Source organism: Ochotona princeps, chromosome 31 (genome assembly GCF_030435755.1).
Source record: "Ochotona princeps isolate mOchPri1 chromosome 31, mOchPri1.hap1, whole genome shotgun sequence".
Lineage (NCBI taxonomy): Eukaryota > Metazoa > Chordata > Mammalia > Lagomorpha > Ochotonidae > Ochotona > Ochotona princeps.
Genome location: NC_080862.1, coordinates 9,844,055 through 9,860,481, shown reverse-complemented (window position 1 = coordinate 9,860,481; position 16,427 = coordinate 9,844,055). Strand labels below are relative to the sequence as shown.

Here is a 16,427-nt window from a genome sequence, read left to right as displayed (position 1 = left end):
CCGGGACTGAAGAGGGCGACATGGGTGTCTCAACTTTCCTGCTTGTATGTTTTGGCTACAGCGTCACAGCCACAGCTGCCAGCATTGGAGCGGCCGGTGTGCCCCAGGCTGGCCTGGTGACCATGGTGATCGTGCTGAGCGCTGTGGGCCTGCCAGCGGAGGACGTCACACTGATCATTGCTGTCGACTGGCTCCTGTGAGTTGGAATACATGCCCTGCCCTAGCCAGATGGGTGAGCCAGGCTTCTCACCCATCCGACATCTGCAGTCTGTCCCCAGATTGCCTAATGAGCCATCTGGGGCTGTTTCCATTTCCCTCTGACCAGGCTAACTGATAATATGCTTAAAAATTAACCCCACATAACTTCGAGCAAAGGTTTTTAAAAGCCGATGAAGTCCATTAGCTCACTGTACCTGACAATGTTCAAGGTTAGGGGTTGGGCGTGGGACAAGGTAAATGTAGAATAATAAGAGGAAGAAGTTGGGCAAGGCCCCAGATATTGCAAACCCCATAACCACTCTAGCACATCTCCAACTCTGTCTCAGCATCATAGGTTCAGAACCAGCTGGTTCCAGAGAAGTCCCAACTCCCCAGCTGCCTACAGAATTCTCAGGACTAGTGGCATGAGCATGAAAGACTGGTTTGCTCACTTTCTGACCTTGGACAGATGCTCTAACCTCTTTGAAGGCCACTTGCATTATCTGCAAGATGCCTGACTCAACAAGCTATTGTAGACATTCGGGGATCTCATGTGTTGAGATGCCTAGGTCATGCATATCATTCAGTACATGGTGAGCATTATTGCTGTGATTAGAGTGAATAGGGCCATTCAGAGACTGGCCAATAGTCTGTGTCTCTCTCACACACACGCACAGAGATAAGGAACACAGCAGAACATCTGGCTGAGCACATGCATTCTAACATCCACTCTGGGCCTTGGTCTGCCAGCCTCAGAGTCTGACTCCATTTCCTCGCCACCTGACCTAACGGTAGCTCTGTATTGAACCCTCCACTGAAAACCAGCTCAGTGGTTTTGGCTTAGTGGAGAATCCAGTGCTGTACAGTCAAAAGGGAACAACTGAGATGGAAAAAAGGGAAATGGTAAATTTTGCAGATAATTGGAATACCCAATTTCTGTCATCTTAGCCAAAGGAGAGTGTACAATGTCAATTATATTGAAGTTGGAAAACCCACAAGACAAAGTTTAGGACAAAAGACTTTACTCTTGCAGTCCCACTGCCCCAAATACTTGTGAGGAGGGGAGGCGATCTAGGGGGATGTAAGGAAAGGCATTGCTGCTGTCTGGGGCAGGGGGGTGCAGCCCCTGTGGAGCCTGTTGGTTCATTCTGTACCTTCATGAATGAGCTCAGGCCACAGGCCTGTGAGGTGCCTCTGGTCACCTGGCCAGGAGGACAGCATTCCCTGGGATCTTTGTTTGTTTGTTTGTTTGTTTTGTCCTCTGCCTGACTCCTCCTTCCTTTTCCTCAGGGACCGGTTCAGGACCATGGTCAATGTCCTTGGGGATGCTTTTGGTACAGGCATTGTGGAAAAGCTCTCTAAGAAGGAGCTGGAGCAAATGGATGCCTCTTCCGAAGTGAACATCGTGAACCCTTTTGCTTTGGAATCCGTGACCAATGACGGCGAAGACTCGGACACCAAGAAGTCCTACGTCAACGGAGGGTTTGCCGTGGACAAGTCGGACACCATCTCCTTCACGCAGACCTCACAGTTCTAGCGCCGCTGGCTTCAGATGACTGGCGTTGCACAGATGTTGCACAAGAGTCATCTCTTCACCGATTCAAACGTTAATTCATTGAAAACGCAAATGGCCAATTGTACATTTAATTTTATATCTAGGACTTCCAGATTATTTACACTATTTGAATTCACAGCCTTGGTTCTCGGGGTTTGGTGGGAGGTAGGGGATGATATGAAAAAAGAAACATTTCTAGCATTTCTAATAATTTCCACTTATTAGAAAGTTGTATTCTCTGAATTTTTTTAATTCCATAGGGAAAAGTTTGAAAGTATATGAAATAACTGTTAATTAGATTATGGGTATGGAAGAGAAATTGTTTTTCTCGTGTACAGACCAGTGTTTTTAAAAATTATTCTGTCATTGGCTACAAATTTCTACTCAGGCTTTCTAGTGGCATCAATTTCCTTTGACCTCATCTTTTTTTTTTTTAATAGATTATTAAGCACCTAACCTTCCCCACTCATGGGCCAAATTGTCCATCCTGAACTCCTCTCTAACCAATCTCAAACAACTTGGCTTTGAAAGAAAACTGACCAGCATGGTTCATCAATGACAGTTTTGAGATGGGTATAGACTCTGTGGGGAAGGCAGAAGAGTTCTTCTATTAATGTACTGTAATGGGATGCTAAAAACTGTTCACCCAGTGTTCAGTATAGAGCTATATATATATATATATATGTATGTATATATTTATTATTTTCATATAATTTTCCAGAGATCAAAATTGAATTGTCAATATGAAATAAAGAACTGTCCTTGTACTTGAAGAATTATTACAACTTCTCATAGCTGCAGGGTTCATCAGAACTCCTTTCCTTTTTATCAAGACTAGAATGAGAAATGTTTTTGTTTGGTCACTTCCTGCCTGTGTCTCAACCTCAAGGAGAGATGTGTTGTAGTGACATCTCCCAGATTTGGGCTGCCTGGAGTGAATCCATATCTGTTTTACATCAAGACTGTACAGAAAGCTGTCAAAAAAAAAAAAAAAGATGGATGCATGCTTATCCAACGAGAAGGCTTTCTTCTTCCAGGTTCACCCAGGCCAGGTAAAGAGGCCAGTACTGGGCTACCCTTGGACTTTTGAGTCCAACAGCCCCCAAACAACCGTGGCAAGTGGCCAGCTAAGCTGTATTTTAACATGGAACCCAGGGACTGAAAGAGCCATACTGCAGAGAAAGAGTTGTCCCAGTGCTGGGATTCTTGCAGAGTCAACCACAGGACATAAGATATCGGTATCAGTAACTAAGGGGTAAATCTTCCCTTCTGTGACATCTGTCCCCTCCAAGGAGGACTGGACTATCAATCTCAGCCTTGCTCATTAAAACCCGCTGCTTGTCATCCCCCTGCTAATTTAGGAAGATCACTGATTAAAGGCTGTGCTCCGCTTTTCATTTTGTAAATAATGCTTAAAGTGTCCTCACACTGACTTCCAACATGGATGTATAGTCTTACGTAGCCAACTCAAACATGCGCTTGTGTGTCGAAGGAGCCAGAAATTGTGCCAAAGACAGCAGGAAAGTAAATAAAACGCTCAGTATTGACCATCTCCCGCTGAAATCTACAACACCGATGCCCAGCTGTCCTGTAATCATCATAGCAATCAATGGTTGAATGTGAATTTTAAAATGCAATTACTGATATTGTCTATACAAAATAAATGTAAAGGAAGTCGAGTCAATGATTTGTTACCTCCTTATTGGATCCCTCCAGTTTGTTGCACAACAGTTGGCAGAGGTGTTTTGGGGTCTTGACATTGCCCTTAAGTCCCCAGAGAACAACACTCCATTTCTGTCTCCCTACAATTTCTCCCCCATCTTTTTCTTCCTGGTTTTTTTTTTTTTTTTTTTTTTATGTCTTAATGTATTTTCTTGGACATGTGTGAGAAGGAAAAGCTGTGTTCAGTTGGCTCAAAATTATTATTGTTTTCAAAACTTCACATCCAAGGATGGAAAAGCAGGGTGGAGGAGAAGTAATTTGATTCCTCACACGGTTGGGTGGCATGACGAGTTGGCATATAGCGCCATTATGAACAGTTGTGCCTGTATACAGTGACCTGCAATTGAATGACATTGTAGCTATCCTGAGGTGCCCATCACACAGCATGGAAGTTGAGAGGATTCCAGACCAAGGAGGCAGAGGGTCACTGCATCTCTGGTTGGTGACAGAGCTCCCAGGACACACACACAGAGAATGAACAGGGTTTCCTTCTAACACCTCCCAAGCACTGCTATGATGGGCCCACGAAACTGCAAAGGGCAGCAGTGGCATCCGGCAGGGTGGTCCTGGCACCAACAACTACAGAGCGTGGCCTGCTGCTCAGGTCTGCAAAGGGGTAAGGAGTACACCTGACTGAGTGACCTTGTACTAAGGAGTTACTGAGTATACCTGGTACTGATGGTGACCCAGCACTGGGGGCTTGGCCAAATTCACACAGTAACATAACCATCAATGTTCTCAGATTACACTCTTGAAACTAACCACCTCTTTTAGGGCCAACACGTCATTTGCAACACTTGTTTTTTTAAAAAAAAAAAAAATCTCTGATAAATTTGGAGCCTACAGGCTTCAGTGAAGTTGGGCTTGGTCTGGTGACCTCAGAGAAATGGTGCTTTTGTGCAGTGACCTCTTCTGGAAGAACCCTGCTTCCACAGAGGCGATTTTCCCAGGAACCTCTGTAATGCAGACCCTGGGACACATGTTAAAATATGGTCCAAGTTTTCCAGGACTCACAGCTGTGAAGGTCAAGAGAGAGATTATGGACTGAAGAAAAACCAATTGGACCTTTTTTTTCTTACTATTTTAATAACACATCTTTCCATGATAGTCCAAATGTTAATACAGCTCACAAAATTATTACCATTAATATTTACCGGAAAAGAAAAAAGAATTCTCCACTGTAATCCAGGTCCCAACATGATGTTTCAAAGTAGAATTCTTTGAATACAAACAGTTAAAATTAAAACAAACCAATAGAGTTATCAGATCATACAGCAAGAAGAAAAATAACCCAAAAATGAGAAAATTTTAAAACTCATTACGTTAAGAGGTTTTGGTCAAACCATTTTTTTTTTAAAGGAGCAGTGACTAGGATGGGATGTCAATTCATTCAGCCTGGTTTCTTTCAGCTACAAATAGGAATCACCCTTTCCTGAGAATTGGAACATAATCGTAAGGAAACAGATAATTTTTGATGATGACTTAGAAATCAACACGTGTTGTTTCACAGACTGGAGAAGCCTGTAAGTACATGGAATTTAAGCCCACCATCTGCCATTTAAAGATAGAACACTTATTGTAATGTTTGGCTAAAATTCTAGAAGACAAATAAGCTCGGGGGTATTTTTAAAATTTATTTTCTTTAATTATTTATCTGAAAGGCAGAGTGCCTGAGAGAAAGGAAAAAGACAGATTTAGCATCTGTTAGTTCACCCCCTCCCACCCCAAATGGCCACAGCAGTTGGGCTAGGCCAGGCTAAATCCAAAAAAAAACTAGCACTCTATCCCTCGTTCCCCTGTAGATAGAAGATGCCATGTACTGGGAACCATCATGGTCTGACTCTTACAGTGAGATCACCAAGGAGCTTAATGAGAAGTGGAAGAGCCAAGACTTGAACCAGTCACTTTGATATGGGGTGAAGTATCCCAAGTAGTGGCTTAACCCACTACTATAGTCATAAGAAATGTGGTTTTCACATTTTATTAGAAGATTGCTCATTAGGGCTGCAGTGACAAAACACCCTGAGCTGAATAGCTTAAACCAAAAGAGAAGTCTGTTTCTTGCTTTCCTAGAGTTCAAGGTGAAGGTGCCAACAAACTCAGAATCTGGCAAGGACTTGTGTCCTGGTTCACAGCTGGCACCTGCTGTCAGCATCCTCACATGGGCAAAGGGGCAAAGAGCTCCCTGGGACTCTTCTCATGGAGCACCATTCCCATTCATGCGGGTCCCACCCTCGTGCCCTCATCACCTTCCTAACAACCCACCTCCAGAAACTCCCACCTTAGAAACTAGGGTTTCCACATACAGATTTTGAGGAAACACAAACTTTGAGACTGTAGCAGGCCTAGTAGAGAAAATTACTATGGTAAAAGAAAACTGCTATGGTGAAAACTACTACGGTGGATAAAAGCTTCGGTCTTCAGGCCCCCTTGTCTCCGTGCTGACAAAAGCAAAGGTGCCCCTGGTCCCCCATCACCTTACCCCTCTGTCTCACTCCTGCTCCCACAAACTGAATGCATCTTCATCAGGGTTCCCTACAAACTACTCTAAAATCTGATTTTGGCAGTCCTACATCTGCAGACCTATCTACTTTAAGTAACTCAGAGGAATGTTATGATAAAATTTTTTTTTGTCCTCATACAAATTAAGAATTGCTGAGAAGAGAGGAATAGCTTAAGCTATAGCTAGTCTCCTCTTAGAAATTTGTCATGAAAATTCAACTTCTAAAACAAGACTGGAATTGTCCAGATAGAATGCTCTCATTTCCTAAGTTTTTAGTGAACTTCATGTAAATATCAAGTCTAATACTAGAAAATAAACACACAGCTATAGAAGAAAAATTTGAGATTTGCCAAAAAGAGAAAAACAGTTTGGCAGTCTGTGTACTCAGAGGATTTGTCAGGTTATACCTCTACATAGCAACATCCTCTACTTCCTATGAAATTTAGGTTCAGGAAATAGAACTTTGCAAGAACACATCTACTGCCAAGAATGAACAAACATCCTGACGTTTTTGTTAGAATTCTAAGAACTGCTTTCCCAATTGAAAAAAAAAAAGCATCTGCTACCTACCTACCCATTGTTATTTCCTATTTCATATTCAAACTCACAAACTAAAATATTTATTTTTCTAGCTTGACAAGAAAATCTGAGCCCCAAAGAGGAAACACTTTAATCAGTATTCTTACCTGGGCACAAAAGGCCGAGTACAGAGTTTGACTTAATAGGTTAGACCCCAGTAACTCAACAGACAACAAATATCGCTCATTTCTGGAAGGATGCATCTGTTGTCTTGATGAGCGCACTCTTCGTGATCTTCCTTCAGCTTGCCTTCCTCTTTTCCTGGGAAAATTGAAACAACGTGTAGACGTGGCCCTCAACAAGTGAACCATCAATACAACAGGAGAGTAAAAAAAACAAAAGTGTACTACCATCAGCTTAACATTGAGCTAGTCTACCTTGGGTCAAGTTGGGCTCTGAGCTGCTTCCTGTGTTTCCAATACAGAGTAAGACAATGAGCACCTTGTACCCTTGGACAAGTCACTTCACAAAGTGACTTGACAGAGTGCCCACCTCCTAGCATTATCCTGAGGGATTAGTAGAGTTCTTGATATAGAGTCCACAAGCACCAAACTTCTAGTCACTAAGCTAAACTGTTAAACATTGTGTTCTGTAGAAGGGCTATTTCTGAACCTAGCAGGGCTCAGGATGGGATTGGGGTGTTTTTCCAATTGCCCAGCTTGGCGAACTCAGTCTATTCTAGGATCCTAAACCTTAATGAAGATTCCCATTCCCAAATGTGTATTCGAATCTTCTGGACTTCGCTAAGAATACCACTGCTGGACATCTATTATACAGATTCCAATATAATTGATCTGGAGTGGGACATGAGCAAATGTTTTCTGAGCTCTCCTACTGACCCAGGAATCTACCTGTGGCTTGGGTGCAAGGTCATTGCCAGTGTTCTGTGTCAGACTCTGACGGGACAGGAGCTCCTGTGATGAGAAGTGTGTCATTGTCCATGTATCAGCCCCCACAAGATGCCAAATGATAAATCCCTGAGAAGCCAGTGGCTGCATCAGGGAGAGAAGGCCCTGGCTGATAGAGTTTGGAAGGTGTAGGCTGGTTTTGCTTTCAACTCTAGTTGCAATGGAGGTGAAGGGGTCCCTGTGAGAAGTAGTAAATTAGATCTTGCCTAGCAGACACAGGGAACATTAGAAGCCCTTTCAGCCACCATCTTGGCAGCTGGAGGACTAACAAGCTCCGACAGGACCAGGAACCAGCACTTAATGAACACTGTCCTTTATTTCTCTCATTAATGGGTTTATTTCCTTCTTGACATCCTTTTAAAAAGGGGGGCTTAGGCTACAATGCTTGTCTATCTGAGGAAACCCTGGCCTGAGCTCCTAGCTAAGCCTGTAGTTGGCCACATCACAGGAACCCAGATCTTGCTGATGGCCAGTCACGTGTCGGAACCTGGGGTCACAGGCAGATGCTCATGGGGATGGTGGGTGGAGTGGTCAGGCGCCTGTACAGTGTAGCCAGGCTCCTCCCCACATATGAGAGGCCAAGGGCTTGACTCAAATTGAGTGGCAGGGAGGTTTCTCAGAATTGACCTGGTCAGTCTGTCCCTGAAAGTGGCCTCTCAGCAGCACATTCCAGATGGGCAATCAGTTCATGAACTTGGCAAAGGCCATGATAACAGCAACCATCCCTGCAGAGGAATCTTAGGCATAATCTGAGGGTTGTGGAGGGGTCCCCGGGAGGGACGTTTTGTCTATTCGGGGAGTATTTGTTGCAGCAAAGTTTGTCATCTTAACAATAGCTTTTTTGAAAGGCAGAAAGAGACAGAATCAGACAGAGAAAGAGAAATCATTCATTTACTAGTTCACTCCTTAAGTGCCCATGGTAGCTGGGCCTGGGTCAGGGTGAAGACAGGAGTCTGGTACTTAACCTGGTGCTCTCACACAGGGACCCAGATATTTGATTCTCACTTGCTGTCTCTCAGGGTGTGCATTAGCTAGAAGCCAAATTGGAAATGGAGCCAGAACTTGAGCCCAGACACTCTGGTATTCAGGCATGATCATCGTTACATCAAACACCTTCCTTGCTGTACCGTTTTGAAGTATACAAGGGACAATCTCTTATATAGCAAGAGTAGCAAGATGGAAAACATCCCAAATAAGCAGACAGATGTAGTCTAAACCCTTACAGCCGTTCCTGCCTCTTTCTGGTCGGAATGCTGGATTCACTGTTTGTGGAGCTCACTGGGAAGCAAGGAGAGGTAAGCAGATGGACTGTGTAACAGCTGACATGGAGAAGAAAAGAGATAAGAATTGGTTCCACAACGAGGAGGAGTCGTGGAGAGAAGGAACTGGGCCACATAGTGGGAACCACTGAGTTTCTCTCTGGACTCTATCTTCCCAACACACAGGCGGCATGACACATGGCCTTGCCTGTTGGGATCCTTCCCATGTTTACTGGGCTATCAGTATTTTCCTAAAACCTAAGACTACCAAGAGTCATGCAAAGGTTTCACGACCAGGACAACATACTTGAGCCCAGTATTTCAGGATCCCTGCTTCAGCACGGATCCAAAACTCAAGGTAGGGGACAGTATGAAGAGCTTGCGGGGAAGACCTACCAGCATGTTCCATCAGGTTGAAAATGGACTATGTAGGACATTCATTTTCCAGGACAGAATCTAGGTTCGTTTTTCCTTCTTACCTCCTCTCAGTATCCTCACATCAGCGTCCACATATCAAGGCTTTATTATGTAGCCTGATGTTACTCATGTTGAAATTCAGAGCAACTTGCCATTGGTAATTACACAGGCTATGTCCCAAATAACCTCCTAATAAATGTCTACATGACTGTTTTTGCAACCAGAGATTAAATGGCCCAGAATCTATCCTTTAATCTACCAAGCAGAACGTTCCAATGCTAAAGCCGACAGACCGAGCAGTTAATGAGCTATCCACCATGCCCCCATGCCAAAGTCAATGGGGCAAGGCAGTCTGTGCCCCATTGTCTGCTTAACCCTCCAAGCGGACTTTCGGGTGCATGGCTACAGTGAAAAGCTAGCAGATCATCACACATTCCTCTATCACGTAAGACAGCTGGCACTTATCTTAATCTGCTGAAATGAAGACTGCACAAAAGATGCTGCGGGGAAGACATTCAAGGGCAGTGTCTACAAACCCTTCCTGGGTTCCAAAGGGCTCTCCTTCAAACCCCTGTTCTCTCTTCCCAGTGTTCTCCTATCAGACACTTCGGCTTTGGAAAAGCGACAGAATGCAATGGTCAAGTGTGTGGTCTTCACAGCCATACCACCCAAGTTCGTATTCTCAGCTCTGCCACTCACTAGTCATGTCACCTTGAGCACAGCACCTAAGCCCGCAGTACCCCAGTTTCCCTCTCTGTAAAGTGCACCTAGCTCATAATGTTGCTGTGACCATTATAAACCATTTACTAGCTATAAAATATCTAGACTGGCTCTAGATATTAGGACGCACAAAATGAGGAGAAGTTGAGAGGGATAGCACCAGAAGGGTGGGACAGGAGCTCCCCAGCTTTCACTACACCTCCCCCCTCCTAATAGAAGTCCAACTTGGAGCTCTCCACAGATGACAGTAGCACCCTGAAAGATAAAAGTTGGTAATATTCTGGACCCAGTTAGGAAGGGGGAAAGATGAGGATACCTAAGAAAACATGACATTTCACAGCAGTTACTTGCCACCTACCTGAATTCCAGAGATGCATTAAACATTTACGAATAAAACATACTAACTGAGCAAGGCAAGCATTTGGTTGCAGCCTGTTGTAGAGTGCCTGGTTCAAGTCCCAACTAACTTCACTTCTGATGTAGCTTTCTTGCTATGCCAATGCACTTCCTGGGAGGAAACAGGTGATTCCTCAAGTAGTTGGGTCCTGGCCACCCAGGTGGGAGACCCGTATTGAGTTCCAGGCTCCTGACTTCGGCCTGGCCCATCTCTAAGTGTTGTGGACACTTGAGGAGTGAACCAATATATAGACGTTCTCTCTTCCTATCTCTCTGTGTACACCTCTGCCTTTTAAGTAAAGCCACAAAAATAAATAAAATCTTATACATGCATTTTTTTATTTCCTAAGTAGTAACTATAGAAGAGACTTAGTGACACAAGGACACAGGGAGGGCACAGGTGGGAAGACAGGGCATACACCTTCAATCTGCGACTGTACGTTGGGCTAAAACACGGGGTATAAACTAGTGAGCGATCAAGATGGAGTTCTGGATCTCGTTCTAGGAGACCGATTTTAAACAATAGCCCAGATAAAATTATAAGAATACATTCTGTGACGTTTTCATGAAAGAGTAGGAGAGTCATGGAAAAGACACATAGAAGTTCCCCAGTTCCCCAGGCAGTCAGGAAGAAGGATTCACTCAGAAAAAAACAAGTACAAAGGCCTCAAGACGAGCAAGATCCTGTATTCAAGGAACTCAGAGCAGTCAGAGTCTACTAGACAGAGAGGCAAGAGGGTTGGCGGACACAGATGCTTTCATGATCACACTGAGAGAAGGACAATGCACCCCCCTGAGCTCGCCTCCCTGCCTCATGCTCACCCCATTCCTTAGTTAACTCCATACTGACAGCAGGAGTCCCTCACGGAAGACGAAGGTAAGAGGCAATGCTTAAGGTGCTTACTTACACAAGACAGCAGCTTAGAAATATCTTTGTTCACGTTGTGGGCATTTCTCCCAAGGACTGCTTGGTCTTTCAGGGACATAATTTATTTCAGAGGCAGGATCTTCCTGTAACAAAACACACCCAGCCATTGTATTGCATGGCTATCAATGTCTAATTACATTACCAATGGATGAGCTCTGTGCCTCCCACACACACAGTGTGTACAGGATTCACGGAACATGTGTGTATGTAGACTGTCTCCCTCCAGCTTCTCATCTCCAAAGGCTTCTTTTTAAAAAGGCTGGGAATTACAGTAAAAAAAAAAAACTCAATCGCTGGAGGCTCCTTTAACACCTTTTATTTGAATTCTTCAACTTGTCTTGTGTCTACTGTCCGTCCACACAGCACATCCACCAGTCCTATATTCAAACGGGGACCCTCCTTCCTAAGTTGCAGAAAGACTTCCTTCTGCATTGTGGCTTTGCCCAGGCCGCCCCAGACCCTCCCCTGCAGTCCTGTGTGCCTAGGAGGGAAAGTTGCTGTGACCTGTTTAGACTACGGAGTCTCTATGCTGCGAAAGCAACTAGTGCGGGGCCTCTGCCTAATGAATGCAATCCACAAAGCCATTGCTACACACGTTGCTTAGATGTGGGCTCCTTGCTTCTTCCTCTGGCAGCCTACCCTGAAGCCCAACCAATTCAAATAGCTTCTAGAATATGCTCTCAGTTCAGGCACCGTTGATGTCATTATTACTTGACTGATGTCTATCCGCCTAACCCCAGGCCCCAGTTCCCATATCATTTTGTCCATGTAGATAGAGTCTTATCAGAAAACCTCACCATGTAGGGGTGCTGCTGGGCTCTGTGGGATGTCAGAAGACGGCACACTCTTTCATGGATCTTCTTCCAGGTGGGCCGAGAAGAGGGCTGGAACCTGCCCAAAAGAGTCAGTGGAGGGAAGTATTATGCAGTTACCAAAATGCACACCTATCTGGAGTACATAAAATAGGTTGCTATTTGAAACTCAGCCATAAGGAAACAGAGCAGAGACATGCAAAATGGTTTGCAAAGTGTCATTTCAATATCTGTATTAAAAACATGCATTAGGGAGCCCGGCGCGATAGCATAGTGGTTAAAGTCCTCGCCTCGCACGTGCCAGGATCCCATGTGCACACTATTTCTAATCCCGGCGGCCCCACTTCCAATCCAGCTCCCTGCTGTGGCCTGGGAAAGCAGTGGAGGACAGCCCAAAGCTTTGGGACCCTGCACCTGCGTGGGAGACCCGGAAGAACTCCTGGCTCCTGCCTTGGATTGGTCCAGTCCCAGCCATTGCGGCCATTTGGGGAGTGAACCAGCAGATGGAAGATCTCTGGATCTACCCTCCTTTCTGTAAATCTTCCTTTCCAGTAAAAATAAATAAATCTTTCAAAAGTTTTAATCCCAGCTTCTCACAACCAGAGTGACAGGCGGAAAACTGCCACCTAGTGGTCCACAATGGCTGGGACTGGGCCGAGCCAGAACCAAGAGCCAGAAACTCAACCCAGGTCTCCCACATGGGTGGCGGGAATGCAGGTTCTTGAGCCATCATGTATCATTTACTTTAGGTCACCCAGACCCCCAACATGACCACAGGTCTGACACTGTCTTTAAAAAACAAAACAATACAGGACCCGTTGCAGCAGCCTAGCAGCTAAAGTCCTCTCCTTTCACAAGCTGAGATCCCATATGAGCGCCAGTTCAAATCCCGGCATCCCCACTTCCCATCCAGCTTCCTGTTTGTGGCCTTGGAAAGCAGTCCAGGACGACCCAAAGCCTTGGGACCCTGCAACTGCATGGGAGAGCTGGAAGAAGCTCTGGGCTCCTAGCTTCAAATCAGTGCAGCTCCAGCTGTTGTGGCCACTTGAGGAGTGAATCATCAGACAAAGCATCTACACAAAGCAGTGCAGGATAATGACTCCCAGGCAAAGAAAACACAGCCCCAAGCAGTGCCATGTCTAAGATCACACATGCACACACATTATTTCCAGGTTCCCTAACTACTTTTCCTTTTCTCTTTTTTAAGATTGATTTTATTTATTGGAAAGTCGAAGTTACAGAGAGAGAGAACTTTTATCTACTGATCCTCTCTCCAAATGGCTGCAATGGCTGGAGCTGAGCTGGTCTGAAGCCAGGAGCCAGAAGCTTTTTCCAGTTCTCCCACATGGGTGCAGGGGCCCAAGGACCTGAATCATTCTCTGCTGCTTTCCCAGGCCACAAGCAGGGAACTGGATTGGAACTGGAGCAGCCTCAACTCAAACTGACACCCTACATGGGATGCCACGTCCACAGGTGGAAACTTAGGGTACTATATCATGGCATCAGTCCCTCTCCTAATAAGTTTCATATAATGGTGCCTCTGCTGCAGCTCAGCTTGCAATGCTGGCTTTCCATACGGGTACCCGTATTAGTCCTGTCTACTCCACTTCTAACCCAGCTCCCTGCTAATGGCCCTGGGAAAGTGGTAGAAGATAGCCTAGATGCTTGAGTCCCCACACCCATGTTGGAGACCCACATGGACATCAAGGTACTGAATTTAGCCTAGCCCAACTTAAGCTGTTGCAACCACCTGGGGAGTGAATCAGTGGATGAAATAGTCTCTTTTTCTCTATATATAAATGTGTGTGTGTAACTCTGCCTTTCAAAGAAAAACAATAAATCTTTTATTCAATGTCAGTAAAAATAGTATCTACACTCCAATGAGTTCTCTATTCAGTTTACAACCAACATCCCAAGGAATATCCATTTTTTTTTCACAATCAGGTGTCAACATTTGAGTGCTCCTGGGAAAGGTTTTACTATCTACAGAACACAAGGCACTGGCAGGGGGAGAGAGAGAGGGGCTTGCCAATGACCTTTCGCGGAACAGGAGCTGATCCTGCGGGCTGGGAGTTCTGGAGTGCTGGGAGGTAGCAAATGACATTTCCCGGTGGCAGTCGGTATCCCCTTGGTTCCTGAGTGACAGCTTTCCCAACTTCCTGGAGTCTAAAGGTGACGGCGATCCTCTCCTTAAAATGATGCGTTCATCTGGCTCTTTGATAACCTGAGTGGCAACAATACAATATGTTTTTTTGTTTGTTTGTTTGAGGTTTTGTTTTGAAACATTTGTGGAATGTAAAGCTGGGGGTGAGGTGGGACAAGAAAGAGGACTAAGGGGAAGGATGATAAAACTGCGGGTCCAGAGACCTGCTGTAAATAGATGAGGGGTGAGGATACAGACAACCAGAGGTAAAATGTTCAGGAGTCAAAATTAAAGGAAAAAAAATTAGTGGAAGTCCCTACATTTCCAAAAGCAACTTGTGCTCTGAACTTGTGATTTCTGAGGACTGGAGATTCTTGGGCCTGGAACAGACACGATTTCTCAACAAACTACTTAAATTCTACGCCATAAGAAGCACAATACATTGAGTTCTCTTCACAACATCTATTCTCATCGTGTAACACAGAACAACCCTCCACTTCTACAAATTAAAGTTTGAGAACAAGGAATTGATCACCTTCACGTACACAGGTATTTGATCAGAGAAAAAGCAATGAATACCATTACTGATTAAACAGGCACTGGGCCTACAAAAGCCCTTCTTGGTGAGTTAACCTACAAATTAAAAGACCTTATAGGAGAGCAACAGATCAACTACCCCAAGCAAAGTCTACTGTGGAGCCTGAGTGCCTCATCAAACTAAAACAGCTATACCTGTGTACTCCCACTTCCAATTGGAGAAGCCACAACACGTGACTTAGGATAGTTGGAAACAGATCATTTTACAAATGCTACTTCTAAAATTACCTTTACGTTAGCTGCAAGGCTGTCAAGAGAAGAAGCTAGAAGAAAGAGGAACAAGAGTTTCAATGACTCATGGATACCAATTAATCCCACAACTGCTATTACACTGAGGCCACAGCAGTACAAACACATTACACATTCAATCATTACAAACTTTAGCGCTTATGAAGTACAGGCACTTGTAAATCTGCAGAACTCCTGTTTACCCAGATTCTCAGGGTCCAAACGATAGCAATGTGGATCTGATACAAGTTGAAGCCACTTCTCCAAAATTCTTGGGATCATTAAGTGTTTCAGAGAATGGGTTTTGTTGGATTTTAGAATATTCACATAGATAGGATGATCTCTTGGGCCTGGGACTCAAATGTAAACATACAATTCGTTTGTACGCCATATGTGCCTTATTCACATAGCTCGAAGATGATTTTACACCATATTTTTAGTGCCCTTGCATTTTGACTGAGTCATACCATCATGTCAGAGATGGACCTTTCCACTTGTGACAGAATGGTGATACTCAAAAATTTCAGCTTTTGGAGCATTTTGGGTATTTAGGTTATGGATGTTCAATCTTCATAGAATTCCTACATCATGTCTCCTCTGCCATTGTCTGTGGGGTTTTTTTTGGGGGGAGGGGTGAATTCTATCTTTGCCAAAGACTGGACACAAATGTTCAATTGAGACAATGAATACATAAGCGCTTGGAGAAATCTAACAAGGCAAAAACAGAAATCATTATGATGACCCTCTAAATACATAAGTGGACCTAAGGCAGAATGACAAGAATGACAAAGAAGTGAAGTAGTAAATGCACACAGAGAAAAAACAAGATTAAATTTGATCTTTCCAGATTTAAAAAAATTTTAAATGTGTCATTTGTAAGGCATCCTCCCCAGTGTGGATGGTGCTTACACAGTCACAATGGATTTTTTCTTCACTAATGATCCCTCACCAACATATCCTCTGGACCCATACACATGTAGGTGTCTGTTTTATCTAAGCAACCTTCATCTCTCCCACCCCAAGCTGTGCAGAGAAGCAGCAATGTCAAGGTCCTTTTTAGCTATGGCCACAAGTCTGCCCTGTGGCCCTGCAAACCCTGGTCACTGGCCAGCAGCACTCTCCTGCCCAGGGACCTCCCTCGGCTCCCTGGTTAGTGTGGTCCACTCACCAGCAGCATCAGCACCATGCAGAAGTTTGTACTCCAAGAAGGATCCCACCCCAAGCCCAGCACTACTGAAGCAGAACCTGCAGTTGAACAAGATCCCTGAGTGAAACATGTTCGAGTCTGAAGAACATCGCTTTCATCTACCTTAGGCCTGGAGGAGTGAGCTGACCTGTGATGTCAGCCAAGATCTGGCTTGAAAGCTACAGGGATTCCAAGGATCTGAGCCCAGAGCTCTGATTGTCTTCCTAAAAAGAGGTATTCCCCCCCGGCCAAAAATGGTGTGTGACCTCTGCGCAG

General features: G+C 44.7%; 2 protein-coding genes across 7 annotated transcripts in view; one reads left to right on the top strand and one right to left on the bottom strand.

The window, feature by feature from the left end:
• The window catches only part of SLC1A1 (solute carrier family 1 member 1), a 50,927-nt gene extending 49,178 nt beyond the window's left edge, over positions 1-1,749 (top strand). Inside the window, exons 11-12 of the mRNA XM_004591826.2 lie at positions 62-196; positions 1,489-1,749. Of these exons, the coding sequence (XP_004591883.1) occupies positions 62-196; positions 1,489-1,735 (382 nt within the window). The 3' untranslated portion in view covers positions 1,736-1,749. The remainder of the gene's footprint in view (positions 1-61; positions 197-1,488) is intronic.
• Positions 1,750-6,623: 4,874 nt separating this feature from the next.
• The window catches only part of SPATA6L (spermatogenesis associated 6 like), a 36,137-nt gene continuing 26,333 nt past the window's right edge, over positions 6,624-16,427 (bottom strand). For 5 of the 6 annotated variants that reach the window (XM_058657408.1, XM_058657409.1, XM_058657407.1 and 2 more), the window contains 5 exons: positions 14,966-15,000; positions 14,034-14,221; positions 11,983-12,076; positions 11,166-11,268; positions 6,624-6,818 (listed from right to left, as the gene is read on the bottom strand). In XM_058657408.1, coding sequence (XP_058513391.1) covers positions 11,179-11,268; positions 11,983-12,076; positions 14,034-14,221; positions 14,966-15,000 — 407 coding nt within the window. In that variant the 3' untranslated portion in view covers positions 6,624-6,818; positions 11,166-11,178. The remainder of the gene's footprint in view (positions 6,819-11,165; positions 11,269-11,982; positions 12,077-14,033; positions 14,222-14,965; positions 15,001-16,427) is intronic. The other variant, XR_009244448.1, reaches the window with a different exon arrangement.